General features: G+C 40.3%; 1 protein-coding gene across 1 annotated transcript; it reads right to left on the reverse strand.

Annotated features, from left to right (window-relative positions):
- Positions 1-568: 568 nt before the first annotated feature.
- On the reverse strand, positions 569-20,049 carry NELFA (negative elongation factor complex member A). Its single transcript, XM_062493323.1, has 11 exons — positions 19,639-20,049; positions 12,474-12,645; positions 11,224-11,385; positions 10,234-10,323; positions 8,344-8,474; positions 8,098-8,167; positions 7,182-7,270; positions 5,941-6,052; positions 3,483-3,739; positions 2,387-2,486; positions 569-947 (listed from the first exon to the last, which is right to left on the reverse strand). The coding sequence occupies exons 1-11, from the start codon at positions 19,888-19,890 to the stop codon at positions 763-765; spliced, it is 1,620 nt and encodes a 539-aa protein (XP_062349307.1). The 5' UTR covers positions 19,891-20,049; the 3' UTR covers positions 569-762.
- Between the last annotated feature and the right edge of the window lie 337 nt (positions 20,050-20,386).

Raw genomic sequence — 20,386 nt, forward strand, 5'->3', positions numbered from 1 at the left:
TCATATGGCAACAAACTATGACTTCCAGCAGCAACAAGCAACAGTTACTTTATGAATTTTGATGGGTTTTCTTTCTTTGTAAAGTTATGATACTCAGTTTCTGTTTATCTCAAATAATGCCAAATATAGATTAATTCATGCTGGGCATGTACACTGACAATATAGAGAGTTAACAAAGCTGCTCAATCTCATCCTGTGACACAAGCATAAAAAAGCTAAACATACAGTGGGTACCTTTAGACACTGACATCTACCATCTGCAATAGTTATACTGCAGGTGAAATGCAAAATTACCAAGCACCGACCTGTGGTGCTCCAAACATCCATTCTTACAACAGAACTCATGTTGCCAAAGAAAATGTTTCTACAATAAAGATCTGTGCCCTCAGTTAACAGTAAACCATGAGTGACTGTGCAGTAGTCTTCTCTTCTGGTACTAAGCACTAAACTGCTCCCATCTGTAACCTTGCAGCTGTGATCTCCTTTTTCAGCATCCTGAACTGCAGGAAAACAAAAACACACCAACAATGTCCCCCCCCACCCAAGATCATCTTCCCCTCTTCCAAGATTAATGAAAAAAATAAAATAAAGTGAGTTTGACACCATCATCTTCTGTGTTCACTGAGATCAGTTTGGTTGAAGAGCACAGCTTCTACTCTGGAGGTTAATAAGAAACGTACACATGAATGCCATTTTGTACAGTTGACATACTCTATCAGCTGGTTGACTCTAAGCTTGATTTGGTCCAGTCTGCTGCTTCTCTTAGGAAACATTAGTTATAGGTTTGTACTTCTTGAATCTGGTCCATTCACCAGTAGCATAGTTCATTTCAAAGACTGTGTCAACCAACATAGTGGTGCTGCCCGTGCCATCTGCCTTTGGTAAATCTTCTGTATGTTCACTAAGTTTAATTTGGATGATGTCACCTTGCTCTTGGCAAGGATTCTCTGCAGAAACAAAGAGAGAAACACGTTATACATCTCACTAGTATATTAGACAATACAGGGTGTTCTTATGCTGGAAAAATAAAAAACAGAACAAAACACAAACGACACTCAAAGCTACATTTTCCTCCCTCCATACGCCTGAGACTGAGTTTTAAAAATAACAAAACTAGACCCCAAAAGATGAAGCTCAAGGCTAAAGTAATTGGAAGAACAATAGAAGAGGGACTAAAGCCTCCCAGTGTAATTTCTCTCTGCCTCAAGAGTCAGAAGAGAAGCTTATATTTAAATGGAGTTGGTAAACTTGAACTACCAGAGTTTACTTGGGAGACAGTTTGTAGTTAAATGCCCTGAGAATTTTTAGCTGTAATGGAAGCCCAAAAAGCTTCACTGAAACCCTTGTCCAGGAACTTGTCCCAGACTCAGTTCCATGCCAGTAGAAGTTTTAAATGTTACACTTTAAGGTACTGGAATGATGCTCAAGAATATCAGTTGGCAGTTATTTATGCAACCTTCAGAAGGTGCTGACATTATTTCTGAAGGAATTCATAATAATATATACTTTACTATATATGTATATGTGAAACTATATCACACATTTACAAAATAATATTTTACCTTGCATTAGATAAAGCTATCCATGTAGGTATTAAAGTACAGCCTCCTGCTGCAATTTGAAGTAGCACTGAGTACTGAAAACACCATCATTAATGCAAGATGCACCAAACTTAAATCATCACAGTAACCTTGCTCTGCTCATCCTCACTAGTGTATTGCATTATTCCAAATGCATGAACCACACTTAGGCTGCAGGACTCTGGTGATAAGAGCCCCCAAATACCAAATTAGAAACCCAAGCTAGTGCAGATGATGGAGTTCACTTAAGAACTCTTAAGCCCCTTCTCATCTTACATCCAATAATCTTCTAGGTAAAACAGCTTTGGTCTATCAAGGCCAATACATAACAGGATCCAGCTATGAGACAGCTTATCTCCCTATGATTCATAGCACCAGTTGTTATCTAAAGTCTCTGAGATAACAGTTTCCAGTTTCTAAAGCAAGAATTAGCAAAGAGGTTCTATACTACCCGACTGGTACACCAACTAGCCTCAAAAGAATTTACATTCATTGGTGCTCTAGGCAGAGCAGTAACACCCAACTACTTTGTTTTCATCTCTTACCAGCTACCCTGCTTCTCTTCAACCCTAAGCCATGATTCTACAGTGAGTTCAGTTATATTGTGGTCAGCAGCTGTTCTGACAGCCAGTTGACTTTGTGGAAATGGGCCTTAAAGACCCATTTCCAGACAGTTAGAACTATAATTCATAAAATTGTGTAGAGTCCAGCACAGGCTAAAGCAATGCACTCTCATGCACATTTAGAAATGCTGGGCTGTACTTCAGATTTGTGTATTCGGAAGCAAGCTAAATAGCAATACATGCCTCTGGATCCTGCCATGAATCCAAGTATAAGAGCCTTTTCTGGCCTTGTAACTTTGTTTGCAGTCTTGAACATTTCCTGTGCAGCATACATTTGCTCCCTCTGTAACAGAGACAACAAACATCAATTCAGTTGAGAAAAACTCTGCCCGCAGATGATTATAAAAGAGTAAGATGAAAGTTTGTAGGACCTATAGAAAGTTAACATAAAAGGCATCTTAACCTCAAGGCTTCCCCTCTGCAATACTTACAACCTAACATGCACAGCAGGGACAATTGAACTCTGGACATTGAAAAAAAAAATCCCACCTTCAAATAGTTACAGAAACATGTGAGAGGCTTAATGTTTATGTTATCAATTTTGTGTCCTGTATGACATTAGAGAAAAAAAGAAAATAATCCAATGCTTTCTCTAAAATCCAACAAACCCAGGCTTGCAATAATTTCAGAGGATTTCTTTTCCTTTAATAAATGCAGTAGAGGTACTGAAAAGAAGAAGTCACCCAGCGTGCTAAAGTTCAGATCTTATAAGCCAGGCTTACAGATATGCTTAGCAAAGTCTTCAGATCAGTTGCATCTTGAATTGAACTCCAAGCATGCACATAATATATACCAAAGTACCAGGAATAAGAAGTTTCAAGATGTATCCCCACTCTCAGGCTTTGAAAAATGCATAATGGAGGGATGAGGTGAATCAGAAATAAAGTCTTTTACCTTAAAATAATGTATTGATCTCTTTTCTCCCACTACAGCAATGTCGGGACAATTTTAAGCAATTTATATTATGTGCAATTGGCTGGGCAATTTCTGCTGGAAATACACCTTTGTCCCAAAATTCTTTATAATGACTAACACATTATTTTACATAACAAACTGCGTTAAGTAATGACATCCTACTGCAACATTAACACTGCACAACTAAAAATGTTGTGAATAACATTTAGACAGAAATGCTAAACCACGAAGTATTTTTGTAATCTTTGGTTATAAAAAAGCAGCCTCAGCCACTCCATGATCCAAAGGCCAAGAAACGCCAACAGAGAAATGAGAGCTAATCCACATCAAAACCATTAGTCAAAAAGAACTTGTTTTTACTTACTGTGAGAGAGAGGCTTTTCTTCGGTGGTGGCTGTTGCTGAGTTTGGGGGGCCACTTGTGGTGCCTGTGCCGCAGGGGAGATGGCAGGAGGTGTGGTGGGTGTTAGGGGTGAGGTAGGTGTAGCTGCAGGGGGATTAGAGTTACTGTTGTACATGGGTGTTCTTTGTTTGAACTGTGCAGGGAGACTTGTAGTAGCATTTGGAGCTGCAGGCTCTTCAGTCTGTCTGTTGGTCTGCAAGGCCTCTCGTGCAGAGCCAGCTGCAAAAACCAGTCAGGATAATTAAAAACATTATTATCCACAAATAGGATTAGAATCATCCGTGACCTTTAAAGAAAACTAAAATCTCTGATGATTCCATTTTAGCACCACAATTCAATATGCCATCTAATATCCATATGAAAAAGAGCTAATGCTCTTTCCACTCAATTATCTTTAGAAATAATTAGACAACAGAGCAACTAGCTGTTCAATATGGATACACTATATTTACCATCAAGTGTGATGTTTAGTATGTTTAATCAATATACAAATTGTTAAACTGAAACTGCTATACCTACTTTTCAGTTTATATTGCTATGACAACTGTACTCTGATCCTACCAGAACTGATGCTGTACTGTTACATAAAGCAAGTCCAAAAAATCAGTTTTTACCTAACGTAGTGGCAGCTTTCAAAGGAAGTGCCATTAAGATACTGAAAATACAAATATACTTTAACAGATGTCAGAATTTAATGCAGTCTTCACAAATCACTTGTTATTTAAACACTGTTAAAACCTCAAAACTTCGACAAGGCCTAACTCTGTTCTTTCTCAAAGCTGATCCATTCACCTGCAATAAGGAAGTTACACTATTTCAAACATGGCTGCAGTTGGAGGCAACTCATGAAATCACAGCAGCTTGACCACGCCAGTTACCATCTCTCCAGCCAGTGGTAATTACCCAGTGGACACTATCTGTGTTCTTTTGCAGCTCTTGGACACAGGCACAGCTGCTTAAGCACCCTTCACAAACCTCATGAGGTTTAAGCTGACCTGTTTACACTGTGCTCACAGCAGACTAAAGGCAGATACAGATCAGAGCTACACTGATGATGCCCTTCAGATCAGATTTTAAGAAATGAGATGGCTATAGTTCTCCACTTTGGCACACACACTGCAATGATTTTTGCAATACTGGTATTTTTTGGTAGATGTGGAACAACTGAGAGGACAAACATTTGCAACTATGAGTTATTCCTTATTCTTGTACAAGTTTCATTACTGGCTTTGTCTCCTGTCAGAGTAACTGACTTTCATAAAGTAATGTCTTAATTATGCAACCTCCAATTATATGAGGCCAAATCTGTGGATCTTCTGTCTGCATCCTATATGAAGGAAAACAGCTTTATGTTCCTGGTCCATAAGAAAAGCTAAATACTCCATACTCCTAAAGGAAAGAGTAGAGAATAGAGAATTTTAAACTAGACTTTTCCTGCTGTTGAACACAGTGCCAGCACTCTGAAAAATTGTACTATAGCTGCTGACACACTGACGTGTTCTTGGCTGCATTCCTTCTGGAGATGCCAATTTTCTGCCAGAGAAAGATGTGCATAGGCCGTCAGAGAGATTCTGAACTGTTTTGAGGCCAAATTAAATGACTGGGTTTTGCATATGCAGTTTTCAATAGTGCCCAAAATGCCACAGCTCACAAGCAAAAGTAAAGATAATTTATTAAACTGAAATGTTGGTTCTCTGTTAACAGAGATCTGGTCATGAATCCCAGTCACACACATCTGTTAGCACAAACTGATACATTCCTTTAAAGACTTCACATACAGCAGGGAAGGAAAAATAAAATCAAGTTGGTTAAAATAAAAGGAAAGAAGAACTTGTACAAACTATTCTTTACTATTGGCAATTCTCTAGAATTAAAAATAACAGCACTTTTCAAAATACACAGGAGGTCAGCTATTATCTTTGTTATACAAAGGTATAGAAAGGCAGAAGAAAAATGGATGGCTTAATCCCAAACTCTGTGAAAGGTAATATGCACTTGCCTCTAGAAATAAAACTGCCATCAAAGCAACTGCTTTGTACATGCTAGCATATGTGTGCATGGAATATACACTTCAGACTTATATTGATTTCTCTTCAGGGATTACAAAAGCTGGATTTTCTATTACTGTGTAAGAAAAAAAAAAAAAACAAAACAAAACAGCAAATTGTTTCACTTACTTGACTTTCCTAGCAGTCACGTTAAAAATTTAGAGCCAACAATTATTTTCTTTATTTAGATTAAATGCTATGTCTGGTTCCCCCAAACTCAAAGGCTGGAGTCTTGCAATGGATTTTATATTGCCAAGGTGAAGTTTCACTCAAGTTGAAGGACAGTAGGTTTGTAAACAGAAGAGCAGCCAGACAGTAAAACTGTACAGAGTTGTAGTTACCAGGTCCCAAGAGCAAAGAAGTGTCTGTTACCTGGCTGTGTTTCAGAGCTTGGGATATAGGAGGAAGACGGCACCACACTGGGGGTAGCAGGTAAGTAACTCGTAGAGGGTAGTGCAGGCTCATTGTTCAATGAGCCAAGTTTCTATAGAACAGAAAAGAAAGTATTAAAGCCACACTGCAAGTATTCATGGGCTCTTTCTGCATTTTAAATATGACTTCAACATTAGTTTTTCTAAGATATTGCTTTTGGGAACTTAACAGCAGACTCATCTGTTAGGAGGAGTTCAACACTACCTTTCTACTTCAAATATCAGAAATTTCTGCAGATGGCACTCTATGAAGAATTACACTCTAGGATTATCACTCTAGGTAAGTGATCTGCCAGAGGAAACCTGCTCTTCACCATTACCAAGCAGAACCATGTTAATCCATGGGCATAAGGCCTACTAGGCTGTCACCCAGGAGAACACAAAGGCCTCTGGGAAATAGGCAAACAGAAGGCAGCACTAACAGCACAGGCAAAAACACCATTCCCACTGAAACAGGCAGTCAACACCAACATGACTGATGCCATCTAGGACGAGGAGGCTACAGAAATTTGTACTTGATTATACATAACACTGCATACACAGCATAAAGACAGCAGCATGGCTGATGATTTCACTGCCTGATTCAGCCTTGTGAACCTAAGGGGGTGATAGAGGAAAGAAATTTTGGGGGGAATAAGTGTAACATACAAATCATTTAAGGTAGTCCTACTATATAAAATATGGACATCCTGTAAATTGTGGAACTTGCTAAAACGTTCTCTTGGCACTCTTCAGGAAGAGAGGCAATGACCTTCACTCCTGACTCTGGCCTACCAAGATCTGCCTGTATGTTGGCCTTGGCTTGCCACACATGCCCAAGAGTCTCTCACTCAAAATCAAGGGCAGGACATAACATTCTTGTAGAACCTACATCCTGACTGAGAAAACAAAGCGCACCAAGGTTTCTAATATGCTGTATCTGAAATAGGAGGAAAAAAGCCTACACATGACTTGCTCTCCACCTCCCTGACTGAACAACTTCTAGCAACAGACTTGTTTTTTCTCTGGTGAAAGTGTAATGGAATTTCAAAAAACATATGTAAAAATTTTTACATAAAGAGATATGTTTCAACAAATGAGTAGAACACCATTACATTGTTTAAGTGGATAGCACATATCAAGACTATCTTTTTATTTTTTTGACTAGTTGGTTTTTGTTTGATTGATTTTGCTTGGTTTTACCTGTGTAGATACAAGGCCAGCAGCATAATCTGGGGTAGCATTTTCTACTACTGTTTCTTCTTTGGCTTGCTTTTCCACAACCTCCGTATCTATTGCATAAAAACAGAAGTGAGTCCAAAAAATTTTTCAGAAATATTGAATATACTTTTTAAACAAAGATATAAAAATGCATTTCTCAAAGTATGCTAAAACCTGCTTGAACAGGTATATGCTGAAATAGATACAGTACTCTCCAAACACAGTTTTATAACGAACCCAATAATGAACTGAACCACAGTGTAGAGGATACAGTAACTGAGAAATCTGATACTACAAAGCATGAAAGCCCAAGCAACATTTTAATTGCAATTATGTTTTTGTTCTAAGATGGTATTCATTTTTTTGTGACAAATACAAAAAAGATGTTTTGGGACAAATATGCTGCTTAGTGTATCTTCTTATGCTTAAGTAGGGCACTACCCCGTCACTTGCCTTAAAAGCAGTGTATCAGATATTATTCACCTGCTAAGATCTCTCAGTCAACATTCTGGAGAGTGATACAAATTTTTTCAACATTACTTTCACCTAATTTACTGGCCACACAGCCAATAGAAGTGTGCACATGAAACTAACTCAGAAAAATTCCAGTACTGAAGCCATTCACACACCTACAGACTGCCCAAAATACAACTGATTAGCTCAATCCTTTCACATGATTGAGTTGTGTTACCTAGGCCAGTGCAATATGAGTAGGAGCACTGAAACAAGTGAAAACCTTCCCCTAAAGCCTGTTTGGGTTGGTTGGTATCACATCTCCTCATTTTTTAAAGTTTAGCTCAGGCCAAGATCTAGCAAATTCAGAACAAAATGGTACTACAAATCTTGATCATATTTGCAGGTGTACTGACAGCCTTTTTAAGTAGAATGCTGTACCAACCTAATGTCTTTCTTCTTCTCTTTGCTTCACGGCCAGCACCTACCATATCCAGCTCAGAGATATCTAGAAGCTAAAAAGAAAGACCACGGAGAACTTAATAATCATTGTTAACTGTTTGTAGTTTATCCCTAAAAATTATCTTCAGTTTTTTTTTTTTTTCCTTTAACAGATTGATTCAAAGCAGCAGGAGGAATTCACTTTAGGTGAGAGAAGAGAGCTGAGCAGAAAAACAAGGAATGCACCTACCTTTACCCCTCTTTCTTTGCGCAAAGGTGTTCTTGAAGGAGGAATAGGAGTTCTATTTCCAGAAGGACTAAAAACACTGGGTGCTGAAGTACTCCTGAATGGAGCCTGCTTTGGTATTCCTTTGAGTGGTGCTTAGGGAAGAGCAAAGAAAGCAACAACTGAAATAATGTGTTTAACTGGTAATGAAAAATGCTTTAGTAAGTTCTTCAGCTCTTCCCCTTCTTAATGGACACACTACATGTCCCTCAAAGGTCAGATTAGGTTTTACTCTTCAAAAAAGGAGCGAGAGCCAATGCTTGCAACCCTATTCTACATGAAGTAATCAAACAGGTGCACTGCTAACAAAATCTACTTTTCCTATACACACAGATGCTTTCCTTACTTGTAAAAAATAAACTCTGAACACATAAAACAGTATTGGGCATAAATATTTTGAATCCAATTATTGCCAAAGTTGCTCTTTGATTTTCACCATCTAGTTATTTGTTCAAAGTGTATTTAACCAAAATCTTAGCCAAGTTTCTGCAGGGCTAAGGGCTCATGATCTACTGCAAAGGTAAGTTACTACCTCATACAGGGATGTGACATTCTAGAGCTGCTGTTTGCACAAGGAGGACCCAGTCTGGGTCTATAGTGCAAACAGAACACCTGCTGCCTCAATCCTCAGTAGCAGTAGATACCTGTAAGCATCTGATTTCTCCCAGCTCTATGATCCTGCCCTTCAACCTCACACTTAATGCTATCACTAAACACAGCAATCCTTTGACTATTAAAGGATATGGGATACATATACAGATCTATCAGGTCTTAGAGCTTCCTGACAATTTCATTATGCCCTGTAAGTTGAAGATAAACAAAGAACTTCAGTTTGAGCTCAGAGACTCTGTATCCCTCCAAATCTTGCACTGAAAATATTATCACCATAGGATAATGCTCTGACCTATGCGAGTACCTTTCAGCATGGCAAAACTCAGCAGGTCCCCAGCTCCGGTTTCTAGAGGCCAACTGGCTCTAAAGGTCAGGTCTCAGAACCAGCTCTAGTAATTCAACAGCAACACAGAATGCCAAGAACTAACAGCCCTTTTATAGAATTTTTAGTTCAAATTGCAGCTAGACCTTTTGCATTTTCTGCATGAACATGAGGCCAAACTTCAGCCCTCAAAGCCACATCTTAAACAGCATTGACACAAAGTACTTCATAGCTTCCAGCCATAACACCAGGAAGTCACTCAAAGGTTCATTCCTCAGCATCACTGGTGGCCAGGAAAGTTATACCTGTGCAGTGATTTAAGAGTATGTAACCAATTTTAAACCCTCTTCTCACACCTTATTTGAAAAATTCAAGCAGTTCAGGAACTTCAGCCAACAGCTGGAATGCATTAATACAAAGCTGAGGGATCATTCTACAGGTTTGCCATGTAGAATCTACTGCTCAGCCTTGGCTGCAGAGAACACACTGTCCTTTCTTCTTTCTCCAGACAGAATTATACATATACAAGATAGTTTCAGTTTACTTCACAGCATTTCAAAGAGCACAGCAGACTACTGTGATCCACTCTGCTCCCTTTTGGAGCAACATGGCTTAGTCAGGAGTTATTCCTGGAGTGATGTAAATTAAATTCCTATCAAAGTCTATAGGAATGATCTAGCTGCATAAAGTTTAGAAGCATGGCAGATACATTTGCCATTTAAAAAACCCCCCACACTGTTGTTCTTTCTGACAAGTCATGTCAGAAATATTTAAGTATCAGGAGAGAGGGAGGCAGAAAGGGAGAAATGCTTTGCTTCAAAAAAATGTAAGCTTTTGTAAAAAAACAGATGGTGATTATATTCTTCATCAAGGCCACTTTATCAGGTTTTCTTTCTGAGAACTGATGAAATGAGCCATACTTGTTGTATCTATCTTCTTGACCAGTCCCCTGCCTTTGGCATGGAAAGGCACTCCTGCAGTCTTCTTGAGCTGTTGTGCAGTTTCTGTTGCTAAAAGGAAAAATGGCTTTAGTTATTACAGTGTCCTGAAAATATGTAACACATTGCTTCTTACATAAAATGTTATTAACCGATACATAAAAAGATAGGAATAGCAACAAATAATTACATTTTAATTAAGACCCAGGTCATTTATGTGAAGTAAGCACAGTATTTGGAGAAAATGCAAAACCAGTACAACTATGCAATGGACAAGTTGGCCTGAGCTAAAAGAAATTACCACAATAGGCAATTTACTCAATAAAAATTTAAATAATCCTTCTAAGTTGTATGACACATTAAGAAAAGATACAAAATCTGTATTTAACCAGATCAACCCAAATTACATGCAGGAAAGCAGCAAGCTGCTGCAACAGAACAGCAGCTGCAATAAACTATTTTAAGATCACTTAGTTCAACCAGCTACCAAGACATATATGCACACATATGCTGCCCTTTATTAAGAGAAAACCCTCTTGGTTTTAACACCCTATACAGCCATACCGAGTGAAAGAAAGCATTAATTAGCAGCTCTCGCTCCCTGCTCCAAAAGCACATGGTAAAATAAAACTCCTCTCATTTTACTTTTGTTTCAGGAGCTTTAACCAAAGCTGTCCCTCAGAAGTCTTCCCAACTTACATATACCCAGGAGAGGGCCTATCTGTGCTTTATGAAGCTACAGCTCTTTGTAAGCCTTGAAATCTGAACAGCACTTAAATTAACATTAGCATTTTAATGCAATCCTGGCTGGAATGACTTGCACCTGCTCTTCCACACATCAGTCAATCCTCATCCAGGAAAGTTCTTGTAACAGAAAATTTTAATGTGTATCACCATTCTGGAGAATAATATACTGAATATAAATCTTCCTTTCACCACTTAATTTGTGCAAAATCTTAATATACTACTTACACTTCTGCAAGAGTTCAGCTCTGAGAGTGGCACTTTTAGGTTTCCTTTTCAGCTGGAAATGTTTCACTGGGGGAGTAAGTGGCCCAGCTAATGTTGTCAAGGCATTTTTGTTTAAGTATTGGCATTCCAACGGCAACATAGCTGAAGTTTCACATTCACTTACTGCATAAAGAGTTAACACAGCACACAGGGGTATTAGCACCTCTGACAGCTAATGACAAAACATTTTACAACTATATTGAACACATGGTTTTAAATTCTAGATTACTTATATAAAAACCAAGAGTAATTTATTTCCAATTATTACAGAATACATAACCAGTTATTAGTATGTTTGTTTTTCCCATTAGCTTCACAAAAGCTTCCATTTTAATTATACCTTGTCAAATTTTAGGTATTTTAAATACACTACCATTGTAAAAAAAACAAAACAAAACATTGAATTCTCAGGTTCCTTAAAAATTACACATGAAAACCAAACTACTGGATGAAAACCCAAATCACAAGTGCAGACAGACAAATAATCGTTTATAGAAAGAAAACTGTTTCCACCTCCAAGTAATTTAATTGTTATTCTGCTGCAAACTCCAGCCCCAGATCATGTCTGTCCACGAATGCTCGAGGGCTTTTTCTAGACAATGTGCTAAGACAAACCCACTGTAGTGGGATCAGTTTTGCATCACCATTTACTGTTTGAAGCAGCAACTGCACAAGTGCCCGACCCCATATTTTCAGCTGCTGTGCGATCTGTAGCTACTCAGCCATCAGCAGCAACTCTTCCAAGTCTTCCCAAGACCAGTCTCCCTCCAGCACCTATCACTGCTGTCCAGGCACTTCCACCCAGGACAGCGTGGTGCTTCCACACGAGACAGAGACTCGTACTCCTGGGTACCACAAATGGGAGACAGAGCAACACAGAAAAAGCCTCTACTGACTATGCTGCAGCACAGCCTGTCTGTGGTACTAATGAATCCACACAAGCTTTTGTGCTGCCCTTCACACTCCAGGCAATAACTGACATTAAATTCTGATGATATGAGAAAAGACAATTTAAGAAGGTACCATTCCTCAAATACCACAGTTCCCAGTCCAGTAACATTCCAGGTCATGAACTGTGGTAGTTCAGAGACAAGATAGTGCTTGTTCTCATACCTCTACTGTTAAGACAGCAAGGCTGCGTGTGAAATGACAGGTTATTCCTAAAATAAGGCACCACATTCCTGCAATTTTCACCAACAGGAAAGGCTTACCTTTCTCTCTAAGCTCTCCTAAAATATCTTGAACATTGGGATTCTGTTCTTCAAGATCAAGGTTAAGGGAGCCAGTATCTGGAAAGGATTTTAAAATATCAGCTACCATTAAGACCCAGGGGTCTGAATCCAAGGTAGCCAGCTGGATAATTTCAGTCAGTGCCCCTTTCATCTAACAAAAAAAGAAAAAGAAAATCAACCAATTGGAAACAGTTTTAAACAGGTTATAGTTGGATTTATTTTAAAAACACACAAACATGCACAATGTATTATTACTGGAAAAGGGAAAGTGTTTCCACACAGTTACACATTAACACTAGAACCAAGAGAAGAATAAACCAAGGTAATTTTTTTATACTGCTTTCAGCCAATCTATCCCAAGTTTGTTTTGAGCTTTTGGCAGCTCAAAGCTTTGTTTAGCACTGGGCATTTTTACTAAAAGCAGTAGCCAAATTTTTACATTACTGTCTTCTTCTGTTTTACGCTCACACTCCCTGTAGACCCACACCTTCTATTCAGTGATAGGAATATGCAAATAGAACACAATTTATCTAGAACAGGCATCTAAATGAAGATGTGCTCCTTGCCAGCCTACAGCATAATTACATAGACAGATTATAGCTGCATCGTAATTGTCTTCAAAATATTACTTAAGATAGGCCAAAATAACCTAATCAATACTGTATTGTTTGACAAAAATGATGTATTATGGAAGCAAACACAGTCTGCTGACATACCACAAATAACAAGATTTTCCATCTACCCAAAGTTTCTATAGTCAGAAAAAGGTAATGTTTCTGTTTTGAAAAATACAAAATAATACATGAAGTAAATTTTAAGTTTCATTGTAATGGTATTTTTTAAATTACTGATCAACATATCTGTTGGCACTATGACATGAAAATCAAGGTGACTACAGTCAGGGGTTTACTTCATTCACAAGCAAGTACAAACCCCCAAAGACTGAACACTCCTTTTTCCTAAGTAAATTTTCATCTAAGAGTGGCAGCATTAGCTTCAGAGAACTAAGATGTTTGAGATATTCTGTGTGCCCAACAAGCCACAAAACACAACAGTAAAACCACATAAAGTATTTTATCTGCATTGTATTAACACTGAAGAATGTATAAGCACGTACAAGGAAATAGATCAATTTTGATTTTTCACAACCCATTGTGGCACATACAGCTTAGTTACAGTCATCATGTTTCTGAACACAGGAAGACAAGCAAGTGACTCATCTTTATCTTTATGCTGTATTTCTTTACTTTAATTTAAAGCACTCTTATATGAAAAGGTTTAATAAAATAAGCTTTCTGCTCCCCATTCCTCTATCATCCACTTTTAAAGCTCAGAGGAAAACAAACATTTACTTTTTCAAGTCCTTTCATCCATACAATGTTATTGCCCTCTCACTTTGGAACAGTTTACAAGTCCACTACAGAGCCAGTTTGTCCTTTACCCCCTGCACGTTTTAGGGCTCACACACTGTGCTTGTGAAACAAACTGCATCAGTCCATCTGACCCAAAATGAGCACCTCTGTAGCTTTAAACCCGACCAGCTCCTTCGAGTGACTGACTGCAGTCATACAAACACCAGAACCACAAATAGGGGAGCAGGAAGAAGACACTACATGAGCCAGTTCCCATCTGCAGCAGTGCCATTGATTAGCTTTGGATTAAACTGAGCAAATAACCAGGACCACACACTGTCTAACATGCTGTCAAATTTAACCAATGCCTACCCAGTGGAAAGAATCAATTTCTGAAGTTCTAGTCTTTGCTGTTCTCCAACACTCATTTCTTCCTCAGTAAATGTAACCCCACCAGAACCCCCACACACTTGTCCATCTTTTTATTCTAACCCTAAACTCCTTAACTAAACTCATTGCTACAGTGGATGAGGATGACTGCAAACGCCATCAAAGCAAAGTCTTTTGTTCTCTTATCTACCCCAAAGGAATCACAAAACACCAGGAAATCCAAGTATGCTTAGCAAACATCCAAGAAGAGCTGACGAATCTATAGCTTTTACAAGCTTTTCTGCGGACACCACTAATGCAGGGAAGTGTACAGAATGTAATTTCCTTCATCAAAGCTAAGTCAGGCAATACCTAGTGGAAAAATGTCTCTTGTATCCTCACAATTTACCCTTCATATCTACTTCACAAAACTCCTATTTGTACTAAAAAAATCACAGAGCTACATGCTCCTCCAGAGCTCTGGTCTGGACACGTTGCATCCCCTCTGCTCTCAGGGCTAAAGTTCAGGCAGTCTATTTGTGCCAAAATCCACTGCTTAACAAGCTTTTGGTTCCTTCAAGAAAGGAGCCCAGAAAAAATTTGTTTTCCTAGCACCGGGCAAGTAACATTATCATAAGCCTTCACAACAGAAAGAACAGTCACTATCACACACAGGGAAGCAAAGCACACTACTAAGTACAGTGAGCTCACCAGAGACCTTGCCTAAATATGGCTTTGCATTTAACAAGCCTGGATTGAAGTTTTAACTCAGGTTTGTCTTCTAAAGGCAATTAAAATACACGTTCCCACTTCACTGTTCAACTGGCAGCTGAAAAGAAACATTTCATTTATGGATTGAGAATGCATGAAATGCAACTCAACAAGGAATCCTACATGCAATTTTCCTGATCCTTACAGGTCACAGCCATAATCCCAAATTCTTAGCTGTCTATGATTGTACCACTGGGTCACTAAGCTTCAAACAGCATCTTGTTAAGCATAAATGTCAAGATCTCATGTAACATGTTCCAGTGTCTTTCTCATCTAAAAATTAAGGATCTTAAGTATTTTTCTCAACCTGCTAACACGCAAGAAAAAACACAGGCCATGATTAGAAGCATCTAGCAAGGAGGGATCAAGCAGGATGGGAAGTGTCTGGGAACAGAGACAAAGGCAGATTAATAATGGCTGTGCAGGAAGGACAAACAGGACTGTGGGAAGGTATAAAAGGAAGTGTTACTAGTAACACACAACATGACAGCTCCAAGATGACTATTCGCAAAGAATTCACATTTATTTGCTTTATATTCTGCCTAAATTAATGTGTATAACAGTACTTTTAGACAAATGTATCAACAGTTGGCTAATAAACCAAATGAAGCTTTAATCTTTCTGAGACTATAGAAAATATGGTATATTACAGGTAGCTGCATTATCATTATAGAGCATTTTCATTAAACTAAAAGCATTGTATTGAAAACACAGTATTAATATTTACACAATACAAGCCCAGGATGGGTCAATACCACTATTGTTTGTGGTTTGCTTTTTAATAACGAAAAAGAGCTGAAGTGGCCAAGAGAAATATTGGATTAAATTCACCATTTGGCATCACAGAATAATTATGAACTCTAAGTGCAGGCCAGAAAGGTGCACAGCAGCCTATGTGTTCCCAATACAGAGGGAAATGCAAGTGGCATGTCCCCTCTTTTGCACTCATACTCCACAATTCCCACTTCCCTGCAGAGGCTCCTGGCGCACGTAAGCCAGTAGAAAGAAACAGTTTTGATTTCTACTGTAATAAATGGGCAGGTCCCTGCTGGGATAGGGATCTTCCTCTCAAGATAATTCAGAGAGCACAGAAGCACAGTCCTTCTTTCAGACTTGGTTGTAACATCACAGTCTAACCCTGAACAAATAAATTAAACATTGACATAAAAAGAAAGCTTGCACTTGCCATTGTGAATCAGGTTAACAAGAATATAATATGCAAAATAAACAGAAATAACAGTTCTGCCAAATTCACAACTGAAACTCTGGTCAGCACTACACAGAGCTTTAGGCATCATTTCAAGTAAGTGCAATTATCTAGAAAAAAATTAGCAGATGAAAAGCTATAAGATTCAAGAGTTTGCAAGTTCTGCACAGAGAATTACAGTGGGAAAAGAATTTTTGATAACTGCCGACAAAACACAAAATGAAAATGAGAGCCAATTATTCTTATTAGTCAGCAGGAACAAACATGCAGTAATGAGGCTCACAGCATGATAAAAAATTAAGTTTATTACCTGTCCCACAAGAGTATTATGAGGATTAAGTCACTTATATCTATATGGTATTTGGAATGTTGAATGAAAACATAATGAAAACTGAAAGATATTACATATGAGGATAAAACCACTTAAGTGAAGGACTGACCTTTCAAGAGAGCTCACTGAAGATTCACTTGTCTAGACTGAAGCTTTCACAGAGATTTAGAAAGGACCAGGAGCAATTAAATCCCTTCTAAACCAAATACCACCAGTTTCCTTGATTCCCACACTGCTTTTTATTCAAATGTTTGCTCCCTAATGGCTTCTGTGTTATTCTAAGCTTTCATGAAAATGCTACTATACAGAAAACAGAAAAATAATTTTTAAGAGAAAATAACTCAGTTGAATCTGTTATCTAGAGAGGGGAATATCTTTTAACATGTAGCATACCCTGTAGATGCTATTGAGATTCCCAAAGCTTTACAAAGCTGATGCAATACATTTTCCAATACAATTAAGCTTCCAAATGCCAGCTCTGTGCTTCTCACGCATGATCGATACAAACTGGCACATGGCATGGGAAAGGCACAGGACTTCCCAAGGAGAGTAACTAAGTACTCTCATAGTTAAATTTAATTCTTTTCAGACGTGGGGGTGATCTCCAAGGGACAAATTCACTTCCAGGCAGCGACAGCTACCCTGTCCTGGCAGGAAAGCACTCCAGCACTCCTCACACACGAGCAAAGGCTGCTGCAGAGATGTGCACAGCACAGCCATTCTGGACACAGACATATTTATCTGTCTTATGGATATCGTGTGCAAGGTACCCCATGCCATTTAAAACACCAAAATTCTTGATAGCACATTAGGTGACAAATCTGCACAAATAAAACTATCTATCTTAGCAAACTAACCACAAATTATGAGCATCTGGTAAGACAACATCCCTTTCTGTCAGCAGTTTGGTTACATCAGCTATTTTTACCATCCACAGAAGGAAGCCTGTAATGATAATAGTAGGCCTACCAGCAATGTTTAAGGTTTCTGCCTCAGGATTTTTTCTATTTTTAACCCTTTTTTTAAAGGCACTTCACCCAGTTTAATGAAAAAATCACATATTCCTGAAATAATTAGAGATGCAAAGCGTAGATCTCAATCCAGCTTCATCAGCTTACAATGGAAAATTATGATTGAATTCACAAACTCTAATAAACTGAAAAAATCCCACAATATTTTGTTACAGCAGTAACAAGAGCTTTACATCTGGAGTACAACTGATCACTTTAAGTACACAGTAAAAGGCACACTGACTGACTTGCTTTTCTCTTTGTAGACTTTATCTCCATGGCTAACACAAGCACAGATCCAGGTGAGCTGCTGCCTGCCATCTTCCTTGGGTCTGGTTTAAAACGTTCACCCAGTGAACACTGTTGAAGCATTTCAACAGGTTATTTCAGTTTGCTTGAATGCTGCTCCTTCAAAGAGTTGCTCTGAGTGCTATTTATGAAGGTCCCTAAACTTTTTGAAGCTCTTTTCTAAAGAGCTTCTAAAAACACCACTGATTTTTCTAAACACTGCAATACTAATTTCTTCCAGGCTACTTGGATTTTCACACTAAGTTCACAAGAACTTTGCAAACTCAAGTTCACATGAGCTCCCATCCCCCTTTCTGGCCTTGATTATTTCATTTGTCCATGACACCACCCCATTTACCACATACAAGCATGACAGCTTGTTCACTAGACAGGTACTAAACATAAATATCATGTTTTAAAAATTAGCATAAACATGCTGAATAAGAATTGTTTTTTTCTAAAGTGAGACCAGTGTAATACAGTGAAGAGTCATACAGATGCATGTGGCAGGACAAACACTGACATACACTAAATTATTGCTTAAAGATGATGCTTGCACGTTTTCAGCCTAGAAGTGCACAAAAGCTGAGCATACAACAATCCAAGTTACACACCACACTCTGCCTGGTATACAAAGCTTAAGCTTTAGCTTAAGAAGGAGCTGTATACTAAGCTTAAGAAGGAGCTGTGTCTTAGCCAAGAAAGAGACTGGTGAAAGCACAGCTGAGGATATTCTACACAGGAAGGTGAAAACCAACTACACACCACTTCCATGGTTGCTACCAGGAAATACTACTTTACATGATGGAAGTAGGAGAGGAATTCCTCCAACTGGCTGAAGAAACTTAATATTTACAGACATTCTTCAGCTATTGCCCCAAAAATCTGTAGCTCCCTACTGGCAAGATTAAGCCAGGTGCAGATGAGATATGGTCCAGGACTAATTGAAAAAGCCTGCAGAGCCAGCTCAGACTCGAGACAGCCAATTTATTACCTGGGGTAGGAGAACAGAGGAAAGCACCAGCTGTTCCCAGAAAAGTAAAGAGAGGCAAACAAACATGGCAATTTTCCCCAATCAAGACCTGACTGCAGCAGGGTGGGGAAAAGCACTGCTCAGTGCAGACCCCAGATAGTCCACTTCCAAAGTTTCAGCACTTGCTGCTGTCCTTTTTAAAGCCAAGATGCTCGACTTGTGCCACCTACACAGCTGCCAGTACTAAGGAAGGAGGGGAGGAAGCCGAACACACACACGACTGCTCCTAAACGATCCTGCCTCTGTCCTAGCCGTCGCACAACCACTGCCTCAGAAAAGCCCTCTTCCCTAAAAGGCACCCAAAACACAGCCCTACAAAGAGTCCCTGTGGGTCACACAGTGGGTTTCATGTCCAAACTGCTTTCAAAAGGCTTGTGCCAACCAGGGAATCCCCGAAGAGCAGGAAGAGGAGGAGCAGCGGCAAAGCTCCCACTCCCTTATCACCGGGAATCTCGGATCTTTTGCTCACACCGAGGACCGAGTCGGTAGACCTTCTTCACTTATTCCTGCCCGTCCAAGGAAGGCTGCGAGGGAGAGGCGGGGATGGCTGTGGAGACCAGCCCTACCACGCACCCCTGCCCTGAGGGGCTGCGGCCGCTCGGCTTCGCCCCACGGGCGGCCCAGGGTCCCCCCTCCCCGCAGCCTCCGTGTGGAAAAAAAAGGGCGGGCGGGGGAGGTGGTGCTGGTACTGCCCCCCCCTTCTCCCCTCACGCCATCTCCGACCTCTCCCCCTCACACATACACGCGCGCCCCGCTTCGCTGCGACTCCCAGCCGGCTCTCACCTCATCCACCGCCCGGCGGGGCAGGTGCAGCATCCCCAGGAGCAGCTTGAGCTTTACGGCCGAGGAAAGGCCGTGGAAACAGAGGCGGATGTTGTCGATGACCGAGGCCGTGAGCAGCGAGGCGATGCTCGGCGGCGCCCACAGCTCGTCCGTGGAGCCCAGTTTGTTGTGCAGCCACAGGCCGGTGTCGCTCTCCCGCATCGACGCCATCTTGGGAGCGGGGCGAAAAAAGAGGGGATTCTCGACGGGCATTTTATGAAGGCACCTAAAGGGAGGAAGGGAGGGGGTGAGGACCCCTGCGGGTCGCCGTCTTGTTCGTAAGCCAAAATGGCGGCGCCCAATGAGGTTGGGCTTGGGAAGGCGGACGCTCTGCCGTAACCTAAAATGGCGGCGCCCAGGAGGCGAAATGCAGTAAGGCGCTTCTCATCTCACGGCCAAATGCAAAATGGCGCCCGCCACAGCTTTTCGTCCGTATTGCAAGATGGCGCCGCCTCACTGTAGAGAAGCTCCGCTGTCAGCCCCAACTCATTGTCCGTCACAGTCCGCCCTGACTCCTCCCGGGCAAAATAGGAGGAGAACCGCGAGCGGGCCGCCGAGGCGCGGCGGGGCTGGGAGGCAGGGCTTCCTACCAGAAGTGGGGTTGGCCCCGCGCAATGCGGAGCACCACGTCTCCTTCCCTCGTAGCCCCCAAGGGCGGGCCGGCCCTTCCCTCCGCGGCCTGCTCGCGTTCCCACCCAGCACCGCTCCC

The sequence above is a fragment of the Cinclus cinclus genome, chromosome 5 (assembly GCF_963662255.1).
Source record: "Cinclus cinclus chromosome 5, bCinCin1.1, whole genome shotgun sequence".
Lineage (NCBI taxonomy): Eukaryota > Metazoa > Chordata > Aves > Passeriformes > Cinclidae > Cinclus > Cinclus cinclus.